This window comes from Anolis sagrei, chromosome 1, assembly GCF_037176765.1.
Source record: "Anolis sagrei isolate rAnoSag1 chromosome 1, rAnoSag1.mat, whole genome shotgun sequence".
Lineage (NCBI taxonomy): Eukaryota > Metazoa > Chordata > Lepidosauria > Squamata > Dactyloidae > Anolis > Anolis sagrei.
The window spans coordinates 122,325,504-122,345,582 of NC_090021.1; the positions used below are offsets into that span (position 1 = coordinate 122,325,504).

General features: G+C 37.4%; 1 protein-coding gene across 6 annotated transcripts in view; it reads left to right on the forward strand.

Moving 5' to 3' along the window:
- ARHGEF10 (Rho guanine nucleotide exchange factor 10) overlaps positions 1 to 20,079 on the forward strand; it is a 127,718-nt gene that overhangs the window by 8,761 nt on the left and 98,878 nt on the right. For 2 of the 6 annotated variants that reach the window (XM_060752706.2, XM_067468275.1), the window contains exon 2: positions 17,316 to 17,395. The exons of 3 other annotated variants lie outside the window; for them this stretch is intronic. In XM_060752706.2, the coding sequence (XP_060608689.2) occupies positions 17,353 to 17,395 (43 nt within the window). In that variant the 5' untranslated portion in view covers positions 17,316 to 17,352. Of the gene's footprint in view, positions 1 to 13,842; positions 13,941 to 17,315; positions 17,396 to 20,079 lie in introns of those variants that run through there. One more of the 6 variants, XM_060752705.2, reaches the window with a different exon arrangement.

Consider the following 20,079-nt stretch of genomic DNA (forward strand, 5'->3'; position numbering starts at 1 on the left):
TGACCACATTCCCCTCCCCCAAATGAACCTGTGCGGGCTCTAAGATCTGCCTGGGAGGCCCTCTTTTCAGTCCCATCCCCATCTCAGTCCCATCTCCCTCTTCCCCACGGCTGGTGGCGAAGAGGGAGAGGGCCTAAAAACAACAGAGCTTTCGAAGTGTTTTTTAGTGCCCCAAAATATATATACTTTCCCATAAAACAACTTGTTTTATATCACAAACTCAGGAGACAAGAATGAAGTAGAATTTGGTAAAAATAACGTATTTGGTTTTCTCACAGACTTCATGTGTTCAGCATACACAGGTACAAAACTTATCAGTCCAGTTTCAGATAGGTTTGAGATAATTTGCTGTGCCATCCAGCCATGGCATATCTCACAACAGAACAGCTGTCAACAGGTCACATAGTCAAAAGGAGAGACAGATGTGGTCTGAAGCCCCTTTTGTAACTTCTTAGGAACCATAGAGTAAAGGAAGCTGCATACCAGAAAATACATACAGGAAACAGTAAGCAACAAGATCATAGATAAACATTGCTGGAGAAGTCTTGAAGAAGGTTGTCATTTCCAACATTACCTTCCTCACTCCCCCTTGGAAATCCTCAGAGACATTATGGAGGTGTTCACTAATGCCAAAGACAGTCTCCTTGATCACCCTGCCCCACAATACAAGCCTCTAAGGAAGAGATTTATGCCTGACTGGCTCCATAGATTTTATATTTCTGGTGCTTCACAGATCATACCCTCACACATCAGGAAACCAGATTAGAAAGAGACAGTGATTTCTTGACATATATCAAAATCCTAGTTTTCAGTCCAGCTATGTCTGCTCTATGATGGTATTTTACAGGTTGTTGGCCATACTAAAGATTTAGACATTTCTCCATTATGTCTATTTTTGCCTGCTTTTCTGAACTTGAATGCAAACCTATCTTCCTTCTTTGCTTTTTAAAAACAATATTATTCTTGTGACTTGCCTTCCAACGGTTTCAAACTGATAGCAACTCTAAGGCATAGGGATTTCTGGAGCTGAGAAATGTTGACTTGGTTTCTGTGGCCAAGCAGGAAACTGAATCCCAGTCTCCAGAGTTGTTGTCCAGGGCTAAAACCACTACACCATACTCTCCAAATACTCTAAATACCATTTATTAAATTGATAATTGTAAGTACTCCAAGTTTTACATTTCCATTATGCAAATGGAAAGCTGAGGAACGAATTGTCTAAGCATCTAAGCATTATGTTAAAATCCACCCCTCTGTTTTTCTTTCTGTCCTTAGAGGTTTGAATCGTGTCTGATAAACTGGACTGTGTCCAAGGACATTAGCACACATGGCTCTTAATACAGCTTCTGCCAGGGTTAGCCCATCTTGCCTGAAACAGGAGCTTGCTTGCCCAGCCTGTCTTTTCAGTCTAAAAAACATTTTTGAATGCGCTCAAAGTGTGTTGATCTTATCACACATGCAGGGATGGTGATAAAGCCTTTTCATTTAATACATTGGTAACACAACTTGGATCCCCCGGTGGCACAGCAGGTTAAATAGCTGATCTGCTGAACTTCGAATCCAAGGAGCTGGGTGAGCTCCTGCTGTTAGCCCCAGCTTCTGCCAACCTAGCAGTTAGAAAACATGCAAATGTGTGTAGATCAATAGGTACCACTTTGGTGGGAAGGTAACAGTGCTCCATGCAGTCATGCCGGCCACATGACCTTGGAGGCATCTATGGACAGTGCTGACTCTTCAGCTTAGAAATGGAGATGAGCACCACCACCCAGAGTCGGACTCAACTAGACTTAGTGTCAAGGGGAAACTTTTGCCTTTACTAATATAACATGAAGCTTGATCTGGTGTGAGGTTAGGACGTCATCCCATAGCAAGAGTCTTTTTTTTTTTGGACATATTTTTATTGAGATTTTGTAGAGGTATCTTAAAATGATATTTTTAAATATATATATATATAGAAAAAAAAGAAAACAAAACAAAAAATGCAGAAAGAAGAGCAAGTGTCTTTTTTTTTTTTGAAATAATTTTTATTAAGTTTTTCACAATCCACACAAGGAAAGAGGGGGAACAAAAAACAAGAAGATAGAACAGTAGGAAAGGGAAAGGTACACACAAAAAAGAAACAGAAACCCACCATATCTAACTAACATCTAATACATACAATACAACTACTCAAACTATTCTAAAATGACTTCCACTCCAACCTCAGGGTCTTTTCAAGATATTTCTTCACCTTAATATCAATTCTCATCCCATTGTTTTTTCAACATTCTTTTCATAATCATATATCAGGGACCAATCTGTCCTCCTCAAAACTTTTCCTTCATTTCTTCTCAACAAAAAAGTTAATTCGTCCATATCTCTTATTTCTTTAATTTTCTTCCACCAGTCTTCAATACTCGGAACCTCACTATTCTTCCAGTATTTGGCAAAAACCATCCTAGCCGCCATTGTGCAATAGGTAAATAATTTATCTTCATTCTCATCCAATTTACAGTCATCGTCTGTGAATCCCAAAAGATAATATTCGGGTTTCTTCTTAAAGCATTTCTTTAATATTTTTTGTAGCTCCTCATGTATAATAGACCAGAACTTTGTTGTTTCTTTACATGTCCACCACATGTGGTAAAAAGTGCCTACTTGCTCACTACATTTCCAGCACTTATCTGATACATTTTGATACATATGACTCAATCTACTCGGGGTCAAGTACCACCTATAAAACATTTTATACCAATTTTCTTTTAAATCCATAGCATATGTATATTTCAATTTTTTATTCCATATCCTTTCCCATTCCCCAAAATGGATGGGCCTTCTTATATTTTCCGCCCATTTAATCATAGAGGTTTTCACCTGTTCTGTTTCTGTCATCCACTGGAGCAATTTATTATATAATATTGTAACCGTTTTCCTTTGTGTTTTTAGTATTCTGTCCCATGTGTTCTCATTCCAATCAAAACCTATTTTTTGATCTTGTTTGAAATATTCTTTAATTTGTAGGTAGTTTAACCAAGTTATATTGCTAAATAAGGTCCTTAATTGTTCAAATGATTTCATCTCTGTTGTCCCTTTCACCAGTATATCCTTATATCTTGGCCATGTCCTCCATCCTAGTAATCTTCTTTGATGCGCCTCCATTGCTGAAATCCATAGTGGTGTTGTTTTATAAAAAAAAGTTTTGTACCTAATCCATGTCCGTAATAGGGAGGCTCGCACAAAATGGTTGCCGAAATTTTTCTCCTTCATCTCTCTATTATACCATATATATGCGTGCCATCCCACTCTTAAGTCATAACCTTCTAAGTTTAAGCACTTCTCTTTATCTAAAGTCATCCAGTCCCTAATCCAGGACAGTGCACAGGCCTCGTGATAAGTCTTCAGATCGGGAAATCCCAATCCTCCTCTTGTTTTCTTATCTATTAAGTTCATGTAATTAATTCTTGGTCTTTTTCCTTTCCAAACAAATTTCATTAGATCTTTCTTCCACTGTTTGAACAGAGTTTGACTTCTTATTATCGGTATATTCTGGAACAAGAACATAAGTTTTGGTAATACATTCATTTTTATCAGAGATATTCTACCCAGAAGAGATAGTTTCAGCCGGTCCCAATTCTGCAAATCCTTTTGGACCTTCTTCCAAACTAATTCATAGTTATTCTTTAAAAGTTGTCCATTTCTAGCTGTGATCCAGACTCCTAGATATCTAATTTTCTTAACACCTTCTATTCCAACCTGTTGTTGGATCTTTATTTGTTTCTCCTTATTCACATTCTTAAATAAAAGTTTAGTTTTCTTCATATTCATCTTAAAGCCTGCCACCTTTCCAAAATCTTCTATTTTGTTTATCCAACTTTGTAGGTTTTTCTCCGGGTTTTCAATTGTACCTATCAAGTCATCTGCAAACGCTCGTATTTTATATTCAAATTTGCCGATTTTTGCTCCTTTAATCTTTTCATCTTCTCTAATTTTCTTCATCAGGATCTCCACCGCCATAACAAAAATTAATGGGGAGAGTGGACAACCTTGTCTCGTACCTTTCGTAATTTCAAATTCTTGTGTCACTTGCCCATTCACTTTTACCTTAGCTTTTTGAAATTCATAAATAGCATTAATTGCATTATTGAATTTCTCTCCCATGTCCAACTCTTGTATCAAAATCTTGAAGAAATCCCAGTTCAAATTATCAAATGCTTTCTCAGCGTCTATTGACAAAAGGGCAAATTCTTTCTGATGGTTGGTCTCATAATATTCCAAAAGGTCTAGAACGTTGCGTATGTTTTCTTTCATATGTCTATTTGGAAGAAAACCTGTTTGTTCTTCTCCAATCCACTTACTTAAAAAAGATTTTAATCTTGTGGCCATAATATTTGCGAACAATTTATAGTCCGTATTTAACAAGGAGATCGGCCTATAATTTTTAATATCATTTTCCAATGATCCTTCTTTATGTATCACAGTTATTTCTGCCTCCTTCCAGGAGTCTGGAACCTTTCGATGTTTTAGGGCTTCGTTCGCTATAACTTTAAAAATGGGTATCAACTGCTGTTTAAACGTTTTATAAAATCCTGCCGTAAACCCATCAATAAAGAGCAAGTGTCTTTATTGGTGTTTAGGGAGTCTCCAATGTGACTTACGGACTTGTGTGATAATCCCCAACAAAAACTTCTGTTTGATGTTGCTTCCTCATCATTTTGTTTCAAAGCTGTTTTTTTGAGCTAAAACAGACTAAAAAGGCTATTTCTTTGAACATGCCTGAACGGTTCAGCCACATAAAGAAGAAGGAGTCAGAAATGACATGCACATTTTTTTTCCTGAAAGGAGAGAACCCATAGACAAAACTAGGCAAGGGAGAGGCAGTGTGTTATAGTGGTTTGCACATTGATCTATGACTTTGGAGGGTTTGAATCTCCACTCAGCTATGGAAGGAAACCACTTGATAACCTCAGACAAGCCCCACTTTCTTTGCCTCAGGGTAAGCAAAATTTGTGATAGCTATACTTTTAGACAGAAATGACTTGAAGGCATGCAATGCAACCTTGCTTAAATTGGTTAGCATAGGTCACAGACTATATTGTTTGTGTGTTTTTACCCTTTGAGGCCCCAAAGTTGTTTCTGGGGGAATGTATGCAGATCAAACAATCGTGAGAAGAAATTATTTGCCACACATGTTCGACAAACAGCAAATTCCCAGTGCCTTTGGGGTGTATCCTGGGAGATACGAAGGTGCACAGAGTAGAAGAGGGTACAAATAGAATACAAATAAAAGAGGAGAAAGTGCTTTAAAAGTCTTCAGGCAAATATACATCCATGTCTCACTCAGAGATGCCGAAGAGAGCACTTTTTCTGCTGATGCCACTTGGGCCTCTGTTCTATAAAGTTAGAGTTGACTAGCCGTCTATTCTTTCCACTCCTTGACATTCATTATTACAAATAAGGTTTACAAAATACGGAGCCCAAGGGTTTTAAAGGGCTAACACTTTATGAACAATAGAGAGGAATGAGCATCCAAATTATTATTATTATTTTAAAAAACCTATTACACTACCACTATATTATATTACATGTAATATTACTGATAATATTATTACAGTATCACGGTACAGTACAATATAGTAATATATCATATTAATATTGTGCTATGCTAATAATATATTGTTTACATATATAATATTGATAATATTATAATGTAATACAATATAATAATAATACAATATAACAATTTTATATTACATATTACATGTAATATTACTAATAATATTATTATAGTATAGTGGTATAGTACAGTAAAGTAATATATAGCACTAATATTGTGCTATGCTAATACTATAATATATTGTATACACATATAATATTGATAATATTATAATGTAATACAATATAATAATAATAATACAATATAATAATTTTATATTTCATATTACATGTAATATTACTAATATTACAATATTGTGGTATAGTACAATATAGTAATATATAATACTAATATTGTGCTATGCTAATAATCTAATATATTGTGTACACATATAATATTGATAATATTATAATGTAATACAATATAATAGTAGTAATAATAGAATATAATAATTTTATATCTCATATTACATGTAATATTACTAATACTATTATAGTATAGTGGTATAGTACAATAAAGTAATATATAACACTAATATTGTGCTATGCTAATACTATTATATATTGTATACACATTTAATATTGATAATATTATAATGTAATACAATATAATACTAACAATAATATGATTTAATAATATTATATTTCATATTACATGTAATATTACTAAAAATGTAATAGTATAGAGGCATAGTACAATAAAGCAATATATAATACTAATATTGTGCTGTGGTAATAATATAATATATTGTATACCCATATAACTTGTAAGCTGCTCTGAGTCCCCTTTGGGGTGAAAAGTGTGGCATATAAAGGTTGTAAATAAATAATAATAAATAAATATATAAAAGTAGCATACTAGATGCTCTCTGGATTTTAATGTAAAAACTATTTCTTGAAATACAGAGTGTAAATGATAAATTTTAACCTTAGTGAAAGGAACCCCTGGTGGCATGATTGGTTAAACCCTTGTGCCAGCAGGTCTGCTGACCGACAGGTTGGCAGTTCGAATCCGGGGAGCGGGATGAGCTCCCATCTGTCAGCTCCAGCTTCCCATGCAGGGACATGAGTGCAGCTTCCCATAGGATGGTAAAACATCTGGACATGCCCTGGGCAACGTCCTTGCAGACAACCAATTCTCTCACACCATAAGCAACTTGCAGTTTCTTAAGTTGCTTCTGACATAAAGAAAAAAATCTTAGTGAAGTCTGTGAGGGAAAAAAGACAATACCCATAAGACTTCTAAAAGTTTAAATTTTTGGTAATATGAATTTTTTTCAGTCCTTTATCAAGCCTACGAGATCCTGTTGCTGCCACTCCCATTTCTTTTTAAGACAATGAAATGCAGTTCATTTAACCTGTCCTTCCTTACATAGGGCTGCAACGTCAACCCTTCAATTAATGCTGGAAAACATTCTGTTGAATTAAGTAAGTTTTTTCTATTTTTGGATTGTAATCTGATTTAAAGAACACCAAAAAAGCCACTTGTTTGAAAATGACCCTGATCTCCTTTAAAGAATTTCCTGGGGACTCCAAAAATCAGCTTTTGTTCCGAGATGAGAATAATGTCAAACTGAAATGTTGGAGCACAAAGCGTCTGCACATTAGAATCAACATTTAATCCTTAATAGTATCAATGAAATGCTTTGGAAAACAGCACAAAGTTTGATATACATAATTTGTGCATAGGCATTAGTTATTCTAAGGGACGGGGAAACCTAAATGTCATGTGTGGGCAAGCTGTTAACCCACAGCAACAACATTCTATTTATGTAGTAATGAATAGAAGTCTTATAATGAGGAAAAAATGGGATGCAAATTATTATATTGTACAAAACTTAGATTTGGCATACAAACTTCTTGAATATTTTATGATAACTTTCAAGGTTAAGAACTTGCCATCCTTTCTGTTCTTTAAAATTGATAGGATTATACTAAATGGCAATGTGAAACATATATCCGAGCTGTTTTCCAGTAAGGAGTAATTCTCATTTTGTGTTTGTTTGAAAGATGAGGATGAACTGTAGTAAAGTTATGACTGTCAAACAATTACGTTATAAACATTCATTAGAATCAACATAGTGAGAAGTAAGTAGCTGGTGTCAGGCCACTTACTATGTTTTAAAACCGGCCTCTTCAACCTATGACCTTCCAGATGTTTGGGACTCCACCTCCCAGAAGCCCTACCTTGCTCGGTCAGTGGTCAGGAATTCTGGGAGCGGAAGTCCAAAACACCTGGAGGACACAGGTTGAAGATGAGTATTTTGAAATATACTTTATTTACTAAAATATGGATGGGATAGTTAGGGTATTTATTTATCTAGAAATGAAATTCTTGCTTAAAGGTATATGAGTTGTTTACTTTCCTGGAGGAAATTAAACCTTTTTTCCCTGTATAGGTAGTTACGTTCTGTTTTTAAAGTCTGCATGAAAAAGCAAAAGCTATCTTCTGCATTTAATCCAGCACATTCATTTATTTGCCACGTTTATACCCCACCCTTCTCACCCCAAGGGGAACTCAAGGCAGCCTTACAACAGGCATCAATTTGATGCCAAACACACACATATCAAAAAATAAACCATTATAATTAAAACCAAACAATTAAAACATGAATGATTAAAACATCAATTAAAATCACGCCATCCAAATCATAGTCCAAGGTTGTTCCATTTGTCAATCACATTAATTCGTGGTTAGTTATTGGACTGCTCCAATTACTTGTGAAAAGCTTGGTCCCAAAGCCACATTTTAAGTTTTTTTCCTGAAGGTCAGGCAAGAGGGGGCTGATCTGATTTAATCAGGGAAGAAGTTCCATAGACAAGGGGCCACCACTGAGAAGGCCCTGTTTCACATCCCAATCAGTTGTGCCTGCGAAGGGGGAGGGACCGAGAGTAGGGCCTCCTTGGTTGATCTTAACCTCCGAGATGTGTCATAGAGGGAGATAAGTTCAGACAGGTAAGCTGGGCCAGAACTGTTTAGGGCTTTATAGGCTAAAACCAGCACTTTCAAACTTGGCACAGGGAATATGGAGAACCAAGGTGCTTTTAGAGTAGTAATGCATTTTTATTTCCATTCACACGGTTCTCTAAAATGTCTGTATAATCATAAAGATGCAGCTCTGCTTCTGGCTTATGACTTAAAATAATGACAAAGAAAGAGGGTAAGGACATACAACAGAGCAAATGTTAAGGAACTGAAAGTGGTGCAAAATGCTATACTATACATACCTGGCTTCTAAGAAGTTAAGACTGTTTAAAAGGGGAGAATTGCCACAGGCCTTGCTATTTATAACTATAATACTAAAATAGAAAATGATGCCATCTACAGCCAGATATGGCAATGTTGACCCAGAGTGGGGTACTCTATATAAATGCTGCTGAATTCCACACAACCAGACACTCAGTAGGTGTCCACACTGTGTGGTGCCAAGTGGGTCACGCTGTACCAGAACTACATGGGCTGGACTACCACCCTTCCCTTTTTCGATTGGACTTTAGCAGTGACCACCAGACAAAAAACACTGTGATCATCATTAGGTGTTCTATGTGAATACTAGCTGAAATGAAGTAACCCAAGACGGGAGGGAAAAAGGAGGAGTCACTTCCTCTGTCCCTCCCTTCTCCAATTAGTTTGTTGGCTATCAGTTTTGTGTCCTATGGTCACTGCAAATGGTAGAATGACAGGGAAAAAGTACATGCCATCCTTGTTCTCAGGCTGCCCAACATCTACAGCTGCTTCCAAATATGAAGCAGCACAACTGTTCACACCAGCGCAAAGCTCCAGTGGTTCTCAACTTGTGGGTCCCCAGATGTTTAGGCCTACAACTCCCAGAAATCCCAGCCAGTTTACCAGCTGTCAGGATTTCTTGGAGTTGAAGACCAAAACATCTGGGGACCCACAGGTTGAGAAGAACCACTGCTCCAGAGCATCCCACAACTTTTTTTTAAAAAATGCTGGACAAGGCTGCATTTAGACAACTGGATCCTATGCATCAAGTGGATGTCAAAGAGTCCATTCAGTCCTGCGATGACTTATTTGGCCCATGTAGACGACATATAGGAAATGATGACTTGTAGGAAAGATGGGGGGAGGCATGGAATCCCCATTGTGGCTAACTATTGGGAAAAGAAAGTGTAGATAAGCATTTAAGGAAAAATGTGTAGCAGGTTCTTCAACATTTCACTGCTGACAAGCAGAACTGAAATGCTGAAATGTGATTAGTATGCAGACTAATAGCAAGACATATGGAGAGCATAGGGAATACAGAAGAAATTACACTCAGCATAAATATGTAGACATGTTTAATTAGGAAACACTTAGCATGAATGGAGAATAGGACAGATCATAACCAAAGGTTTAGTTGAAGCACAATTTCACATTTTGGAATCTTAACAAGCATGGCTTCTTGCCAGTTTCATTGCTAAAGCATAATCATTTAAACTAAATGGTGCCAAAATTCACATTTGAAGATTAATCAAAAACTTTAAGCCATGTAGCCCATATGGACTGCAGAATGATCTGTTTAGAGATGAGGGGCAAGCACCTTAGTTAAATACAACCAGAATGGCAAAAAGAAAGCCATATTTTACTAAAGCAATGACTGCGATTTTTGAATGTTGTTCAGAATGTTTGACATAATAATTGTTTATTGATGGTTGGTGTTTTGCATTGATTTTTGTTTTATCTTAATTTGATATGTTATGTATTTTTGTTTATATTATCTAATGTGTTTTATTTCATGGTTGTAAGCCACTCAGAGTCCCTTTTTGGGAGATGAGGTGGGTATAAATAAAGTTTATTGTTGTTGTTACAGAGGCTACTGTCCTTTTTGGGAGGCAACCTGAGAAGGTAGTTCTGGCTATTTTTATTCAATCCTGTAGCCATTGCCCCATGGGGTCCATCATGTCTCTGTTTTGTCCCCAATGATATTTAAGAAATACATGAAACTGCTGGGAGAGGACATCCTGGGTTTTGGAGTTCATTGTGACCCAACTCTATTTCTCATTCCCATCCAGATCCAAGGAAGGCTGAAGAAATAAATGTATTTCATATCAGGTTGTAGTTTCATGTCCGCAGGACAGGAAAACAGAGAGAAAAAGGGGAAGCAGATAACTTGCCTTATCTATTGCTCCTTACATGTTAAAATGCATAGATTGATAAATTTAGGCTTCAAAATAGAAATCATTAAAAATGAGTGCTGGTGAAAGAAAGATTCCTTTCCAAGTATGTTTTGGAAAAAGCCTTCAGGGGATTTCCAGAAGGCTCATGATGATTCTGCTTACTTATTTAAGGCATGGTCTAAAGAAAAGGCAACAGACAGTTCAAAGTGGAAGGAAAACTCAAACTTGTCATGCAAGGGAGGGAGAGGAAGGGGGTGTCATCTTGTAATCCTGGAAAGTTTTATGTGATGGGGCTTCCTTCAGGGAAGCCTGGCTTGGGTCTAGAAAAGGAATGGGCAGGCTAAGAGCTCTTGACAGAGGGAAGTGACTCCTCTCTCCTTCTCAGGCTCCTTCCCACTTTCAACCAGCTGCGGAGTCTCTTCTAGGTCTCCATGCCAGCCCAATAGCCTCAGGAAGCATCCCATCCCAGAGCCGTCATCCTGCCTTCACAATGTGCTTTCCTTGTTTACATCCACCCAGTCCCCTCGGGGCCTAGCATCCCTTTCCAGTTCAACACTGGCAAGAAGCCTCCGTAGGGTTCCCCTCCAGATCCTGTGGGAAGAGCCTGGTTGACCTCTTAAACTCCAACCATGGGGAGAGAAAGGAAGGAACAGGGGCTCTCCTTTGGCTCTGATTGCAACTGGGTCGTGGAGCAGGGTCTCAGGGTAAACTTCTTATCTCACAAGTGCATGCAAGATTTGAGATGTTGTGGGAGCACCAGGAGCCCGTGAGATGATTTCCTGTCACAAGATTTGGGGGTCTTTCTACCTGACCTAATTTTCATGATTGGGGCCCTGGCCCCAGAAGGGGTAGATTTTCTAGTTTAAATCCCACCAGCATTTGGATAATGAAAGTTATGTGTACCAAATTTCGTCCGGATTTATCAAGCCATGTAGGAGTCCTTGAGGTACATACATACATATTTTCATTCACACACACATATTTTTTAATGCAAGTTTTTTGTGCACATGATTTTTTTTCTCCATGGAGCAACATTTGAACATGCACACCCCACAAGATTTTGCAGCATATGTAGACAAGTATCGGCCTACTTTTGTGATATTTTGAATGAATAAATAAAACCTGGTTGACTATGTACTTTTGTCTTTCCATGTTGAAATCAATGTACATTTAGACAAATATGTGAGAAAACCAAACCAGTTATGGGGAAAGATGAGGATATAGACATTTTTTTCAAAAAATAATGATATATTTCTTTGGCGGGGGAAAAAATCCACCAGAAATATATTTCTTTAAATGATAAATAACATCTTGGTCATTTGGCAGGAAGCGTACAACCACAATATTCTTTTATAGACAGACTGCTGAATAGACTTGATAAATTAGAATTTAATGATATTTATTTAAAGAGGCTGTACGGACAGCTCTGCTAGATACGATTCTTCTGGAGTAAACAACGTACAGCTTCTCTGTACCGAAGACAATGAGAGAATAATTGTTCAATTGTTAATTGTGACAATATTTAAGTTTTATACAGTAAAAATCCAGAGAAAAATAGGGTGAAGGGGAGTAACAGCAAAGTAAGGTCTTTAAAGTAGCCCCCCCATCTTTTCCATTCTTGCTGTTGTTGAAAATATGGAATTAGTAAGAGTATCTTAAATATGGTTAAAATACCTTTTGTCTGTTTTTACAGAGAGGCCATTGGACACTCCTGTGTTCTGAAATACAGGACTATTAGCTCTTTATTTTCTCCAATCTGTCCAATTTATAAGGTATATAATTTAAAAAAATGGTTTCAGCTATTAATGTCACTATGGTAGGAAATATAGTTGGTTACTACAAATGAGGGTATTAAAATTAACATCATGGCCAATTGCGACATTCACACTTGCCTCAAACAGACAAGAGTTCTCTCTCCCACCCTCTCCCATTCCACAGATATATAAACCTCACTTGCTTAGTTTCCAACAAACCTCACAACCTCTGAGGATTTCATTTTTTCGTGTCAGGAGCGTCTTGAGAAACTGCAAGTTGCTTCTGGTGGGGCCATCTGCAAGGACGTTGCACAGGGGACACCAAGATATTATGGTAGGAGGCTTCTCTCATGCCCCCGCATAGGGAGCTGGAGCTGATAATAGGGAGCTCATCCACACTCTCCCCAGATTCGAACCTGCGACCTATTGGTCTTCAGTTCTGCCAGCACAAGGGTTTGACCCATTGCACCACTGGGAGCTCCTGCCTCTGAGAATGCCTTCCATAGATGTGGGCGAAATGTCAGGAGAGAATGCTTCTGGAACGTGGCCATGCAGACTGGAAAACTCACAACAACCCAGACCATAAAAGCCTTTGACAACACATATATTTATTTGTATTTTTTGTATTATATTTTAACTGCTTTTAAAATACTGTGTTAAATTAATGTTTCTAATATGGTTGTTTACAGTCCACTCTCCACATTTGCTGGCATTAGGAACACAGGATCCCTATGAGAGTCAAAAAGCACAAATAAATTGTTATTTTTGTAGCGGAGAGAACACCTCCCTAGGAATGTCTGGGTTTTCCACCATGATTATATGGTTGATTTATACTGAAGTAACATTGGAAGGTCTAGAGATTGCTAGAGAGAATATTATCAAATCTGCAAATGTCAAAACTGCAAATGTGGAGGGAATAGTATCAATTTGTAGTCACTTTTGTACTGTCCATTACTTGGTCTTAACTCAAATTGTTAGCTACATTGGCCCCCATTTTGGGAGAAAGAAGATATATAAGTAACATTCTTTTCTGTATGTTTGTTAGACATGTATGAGCTGGGCATACTTTTTCCTACATGGAAAGGATATTTGTGGGCTGTTCCATGGCTTTAGCATATGACTTGGCTTCTGTTGAAGGGAGGTTCTGCTGCTTTCTTGCATAATAATCACAAATGTGAGATTCTTTGCACAACCGTACTCTGGAGTCAGTAAGAGCTGTTTGGCAGGGTAGTAACAAGGGCTATGAATACTGTACTAAAGAGATTTTGCATGCTCTGGTCTTCTCCACATAAGGAATTTGGAAAGCAGTGTTGGAGATATGCCCAGTTATTTTGCTCATAATTGAAAACTCTTGGTCAGTGAGCTGCAGTGCTCAAAAGTAGTCAACTGTGAAAGAGCATGGGAAGAGAAAACAAGCACACTTCAAGACTTAAGGTAAGAGGATGGTACTTTTGCTGTGTGTTTCTATGAGAGAAGAGGAGGTTGTTGCACTGTTCAGAGGTGACTGTTTTGCAAGGAGAAAAAAGTTAGTTGTCATGTTTCCTGACGTTTTTACTCCCCTATCCTCTGTTGATCTTAGTTTCTGTTCACTTTTGAGATTTAATTTGAAGCAGGGCTCCCCTGTGCTTGCCCTGTACCTCCTGAAGTCATAATAGGACTGCCGCAGTCTTTCCCTTCACGGCAGGATTAGCCCAGATACAGGATTAGAGAAAGGTTTAACAACATCCCATTCAGTTTTGTGCACTGCTGTTCTTGGTAACTGCAGGTTAGTAGGTGGCTGGTAATTAAGTATCCTGAAATATTCAGAAATATGTGGATAATGACATTTGTATCTAGGCAGAAGCGTATGGCAACCTGTTACTGTCAGCGACATCCCATTCCAATGCAAATGATTAGGCAGCTTGAACAACTTCAATGCTTGAACAAGTTCAGCATGGCTTGCGTCAGAGATCAGTTTCAAATCAGGCTTATTGTTGTGCAGTTTTGGGATGGGAGAATCTAAGCCCTGTCACTCCATATGTGGCGGCAGCAGCTAGATTTTTATTATTCATGCTCTGGAGATAGCTTCTTTAAGGTAAAGGTTTCCCCTTGACATTAAGTCTAGATGCGTCTGAAACCGGGGCATGGTGCTCATCTCTATTTCTTAGCCGAAGAGCTGACATTGTCTGTAGATACCTCTTAGGTCATGTGGCCAGCATGACTGCCTGAACGCCGTTACCTTCCCACTGAAGCGGTACCTATTGATCTACTCACATTTGCATGTTTTTGAACTGCTAGGTTGGCAGAAGCTATGGGTAACAAAGGGAGCTCACCCTGTTTCGCTGATTTGAACCAACGGCCTTTCAGTCAGCAAGTTCTGCAGCTTAGCGGTTTAACCCGCTGCACCACTGCAGCCCCTTGATAGCTGCTACATGTGTGTATATATGAACCTTCAAGTTGTCTATTGACTTAATGCTGAGCCAATGGATTTCTCAGAGTTTTCATAGGCAAAGAATATTCAGAGGTGGTTTTGTGAAGTTCACCCTACACCCACTCCAGTGTATCACAGGTGAAACGGAAATATGTGTCCAAGCAATAACAGAGTGTGATTGAGATGGCCAAAGTTATTCATGAAGGATTGCACACAAGCTAGGAGAGGCTTTCCCTTGAGCCAATTAGATTGGACAAGGCTCCCTCTTTCACTTTCTTCTCCCAACCAAGTTAATTGAGGGTGAACTTCTTTTGCACTTTTACTTAGTTTGCCCAAGTAAAATAAGTTGAGGAAATAGTGGGGAAAATGAGAGGAAGAGAGAGAAATTGGGGACTTTTAAAAGCAACTGAAAAAGTGGGGTAGTAGAGGATTAATTGGGACTATCCCTACCAAACTGGAACTATGGAGGGCATGTTGTTGATTGCTTGCATCTAACAAGTAGAAAAAATAGGATCTTTCTGAAAAAGGTCCCAATTTAGTCCTTGGTACTGCTCTGTGGGCCCTTCCACACAGCCATATAACCCAGAATATCAAGGCTGAAAATCCCACATTATCTGCTTTGAACTAGAATATATGGCAGTGTGGACTCAGATAACCCAGTTCAACACAGATATTGTGCGATTTTCTGCCTTGATATTCTGGAATATAGGGCTGTGTGAAAGGGCCCACAGAGACGTACCAAGGACTAAATTGGGACCTTTTTCAGAAAGATCCTATTTTTTCTACTGGATCTCTTTACAGGGAAAGATCTCTGTCTAAAACCCTGCAGAGCTGTTGCCAATACCTATAGATAGGTCTGAGCTAAATAGACCATGGTCTGACCTGGTATAATACTTTCACATAGTTGGAATGCTACTAGTTGCATTATGTTGTTTTACCTGCAGGAAAACCTGGACCCCAGCATATTGGTACTTAAATGTTTATTCTGTGTTTCAGCAAAGCATTTTGTCTCAGTGCAGCTTATGGCCATAAATATTCAATACCCTATACTGCTGCCTGTCTAAATTAAATTAAGATAAGACACAAGCTTTGCACTCATGTTTACAAACTGGAAAAAGCAGAAGGAGAACTCAAGAAGAATAGAGAAGGCAGTTACAGAGGGAGGTCAGATTTATATAGCCACTAGATGTAAGCGCTTCAGGCATGGTGACTCCTTACAATCTTTCATACTTTTTTTATACTACCTAATGTCTAACAAGTGTGTAGCAGATCCTTCTTTCCCTCCTCCTCCTTTAGGGAATTGAACTTATGAGGTTGTGGTGTGCTCCATGTTTATTTGGTATCGTGAATTTGTATTTAGATGCACATTTAATGCAACATTCCTGAACTAGTCCACCTTACCCAATTCTGAAATATTCCATATGTAGGCAGTCCCCAATTTACAAACATCTGACTTATAAATGGCACCTATTTAAGAACGGGGGTGAGACAACAGGAAGTGAGAGAAATCAATGTCTTGGAAATGAAATGAACTCCTGGAAGAGGTATCATGGGACAAAGGTGTCTAACAAACCTAATTTCTACAACAAGCCAACATTTTTCAAAATTCAATTATCACAGGGGCAGAAAATGGGGTGAAATTATGAAGTAGCAATGAAAATAATTTTATGGTTGTGGGTCACCACAACATGAGGAACTGTATTAAGGGATTACGGCACTAGGAAAGTTGAGAACCACTGCCCTAGGCTGTCCACTTTGGTTAGAGAAAGGGATGGCTTCTTCTTTTTTTTTTATCAAGAGCTAAAGTATAATGCTCCTATTGACCCACGAACAAGTCGACCCAGGTTTTTTGGGATCAATTTTTGTACTAAAAATTCTAGGATTTTTTTAAATTTGAAGAAAACGGCACTATCTAACTTGATGCCTTCCAAAGGTCTTGGGCAAATAAAGAATTGACTTTTCAGAATCACAGGCCATGATCCTTCATTTTGATTAAAGAAGTTAGTATTGATTCTGCAGCTTTCTGCATAAAAAGCATATTCTCTACCACAGCCGTACAATTCCTTCATAACAACCAGATTAGGTGATTAGAAGCAACATTAGAAAACGTGTCTGGGCATTTATTTGTTAAATAACTTCAAATATTTCTTCCCCCAAAAAGCCAATTGTGTTGCTTTTAAATTGTGAATGTGATAGTTATTAAATATTTTGAAGCATGTTTAACTGTTTTGCAATATTTATTTATTTATTTCCTATATTTATACCCCACCACCGAGGGGGGACGCAGGGCGGCCTCACAAAAGCACCATACGGTGTCATCATCATATTTAAAATATTTTAAAAAAAATTAAAACGGTAGTTAAAACAAGTGATTAACACACGCCTATATTGTTTTGCAGAATCATTTGCTAGGAGTTGAGAAGAAAGCAACGTAGAATGGACACTATTGGATTCCCTCCACCACCACCTCCTCCTGATGGTAGTACAAAAAAGCATTGCACTAGAGCATTGGTGTTTTAACAAAACTGCTTGTCAGTTTTTTCTCATTTATTAGCACACATCAGTATTTCTATATGACTTTGATAATATTTTATATTAGATGAATTATCTGTGTTCATGAATTCATGGGGATAGCAGCCTGCTTATAGATAGCATTTGAATTTGTTTAGTCATTTAATTCACTGGCACTTGCTTGTAATTCTGAAGCTTTGTTTAAAACGATTTTTCCATTTGTTTCTGTTCTTCCACAATCTAAAGGAATAGTGTACTGTAGGCAGAAGCTTACTTAAATAAATAAGTCGTTCTTTTCTTGTTGGACAAGAGAGCGATTTTCAAAAAAGTAAGCTATAGCATTCAATCGCCCATTAGCCCCGGTTATACAAATTCCTGTTTATGTAATTGGAGTATATGTACTGGGATGAGCCCTTGGAGAGGAATATATGCATGATCAGCATAAACTTTTTGGATACTTTTTGAGCTACTGACATTCAGAGAAGGATATTGTGTAGCTGGACGGTCTGGGTGTGGTAAATATTAATGGATTTATTATGATCCACATATAACACTCAAAACATTGCTTGGCTTTGGGCCTTTTTGGCATTCAGTAAATCTCTGTTTCTCACATATTTTGAGACATCTTCCATATCCCGCCCAAAACATCCAGTTTAAGACAGAGGTGGGAATCATGTAACTCTCCAGATGTTGTTGGACTGCAGCTCTTATGATTTCTCTTTATTTGGGGACCATTACATGGCCCAAACTTTCTATTGGAAAGTTTGCAGCTTGTGAGGAAAGGTATAATGGATACAATTTAGTTATCAAGCTGAATAATAACCACTCTTAATTTACACTGCAATGATTTATTAATGTAGTCCAAGAATAAATGCATTAATTGTCAGAAATATCAAATATTAACTAGGTATTTTTGATTACAAAAGTATGAGTCAAGCACTGAAAGAATTAGTAGGCTGAAGCCTGTTTGAGTTAGTGGGCAAAAGCTAGTGTCATCCTGAGGAGTGTGAGGTAAACCTCAGTGTGAGAGAAGCTCTAGTGTAAAGGCTCTGTGTATTTGTTTATTTCAGTTATGGAAACCTTGTTGTTGTAAATAGTAAATGAATGTAAAATCAGTGGTCTGTGATTTATTTTATTAAATTAATCTAAAAATGGTGGGAGTAGAAGATCATACATTTAAGAATACTTCCAGATATATGCACTGTGTTGATGGGAGTAGGTCAGAAAAGGGTAACCTAAAAAAAAGATAGAGCAGTGGTTCTCAACCTGTGAGTCCCCAGGTGTTTTGGCCTACAACTCCCAGAAATCACAGCCAGTTAGGATTTCAGGGAGTTGAAGACCAAAACACCTGGGGACTCACAGGTTGAGAACCACTGAGATAGAGGGATCTTGAGCAAATGCATCCTCTGGGATTATATCCATTGTGTTTTAGTTTAAGCTATATACGTAGATAGTTTAGACTGTGAAGAAGAGTAGATCATAAATAGAGAAACATTTTATGAGGTTCAAAGGGGATTTATTCCTTGTCCCTCGGATATGATATGAAATCTTTGAGAATTCCCGTATCCAATTTTCCAAATGAAAAAGACCTTTATCTTCCTTCATTATGTATACAGTGGTCCTTTAATATCAACTGAGGTTTAGTTTGAGGACCTCCTGTGGATGCCAGAATCCATAGATAGTAAAGTCTCATTACACTATGTAACACAATTTTTGTTCCTAGCTTATAAATGTCATTTCCTAACTGGTTTTATCATAAAAACATGGAAAATGTCTATTAAAATGCAAAAACTTTGGGTTTTTTTGAGTATATCCTACAGCACATTTTGCTATCAATTTTCAATTAATACCTGATTGAGTCTCAGCCAATTCAACATAGTTTGTGGCAGCCACAAAAACAAAGTTTCTGGAGTATAACAACTATTTTTTTACTATACTAGGATAATGTTATGCTTATCTGAATGTTTAAATTGTATGTACGTCTTATGTTTAATGGTTTTAATTGATTTTAAGTTCATAGTTATATGTAGTAATTAGTTATTATGATTTCTTTGCATATTGTATGTTGGCATTGAATTTTTGCGATAAATATGTTGTAAACCTCCTTGAGTCACCCCAGGGGAGGAGAAAGGCAGTATATAAATACAGTCAATAAATAATAAATAGATTTTAAATTAGTAGCCACAATTAAATAGGAACAACACTTTCAAACCAGGAACAGTTTTTCCAAATTTCATTATATAGTGTTATATGCATTGGCAAAATAAATGGTGTCCCATTTTGATATAGTTTAAACCTTTCCAATAACTATGTAAGAAAACAATTGAAAACTGTATTCCTCTACTACTACTACTTGCTCGCAAGACTTAATTTTATATTCACCTTAACAAATCTTGATATTTTATTTTATTTTATGTTAGTAGTTGTATCCTTTCAGTAAAAGGCTTCTTGCACTGAGAGCCATGGAGGCATTTTCAGGTTCAATCCAAACTTAGATATCCTCAATACAACATGTCTCACAAAATGATTGTTAAAATCTTTATGTTCTGTAACACCACGGCTTTTGTTCAATAGCAGTTCTTGCCACAAAAGGTCATATTGTATTCGTGACAGACAAGAGTCACACCCTTGTACTTGGGCACTTAGCAGCAT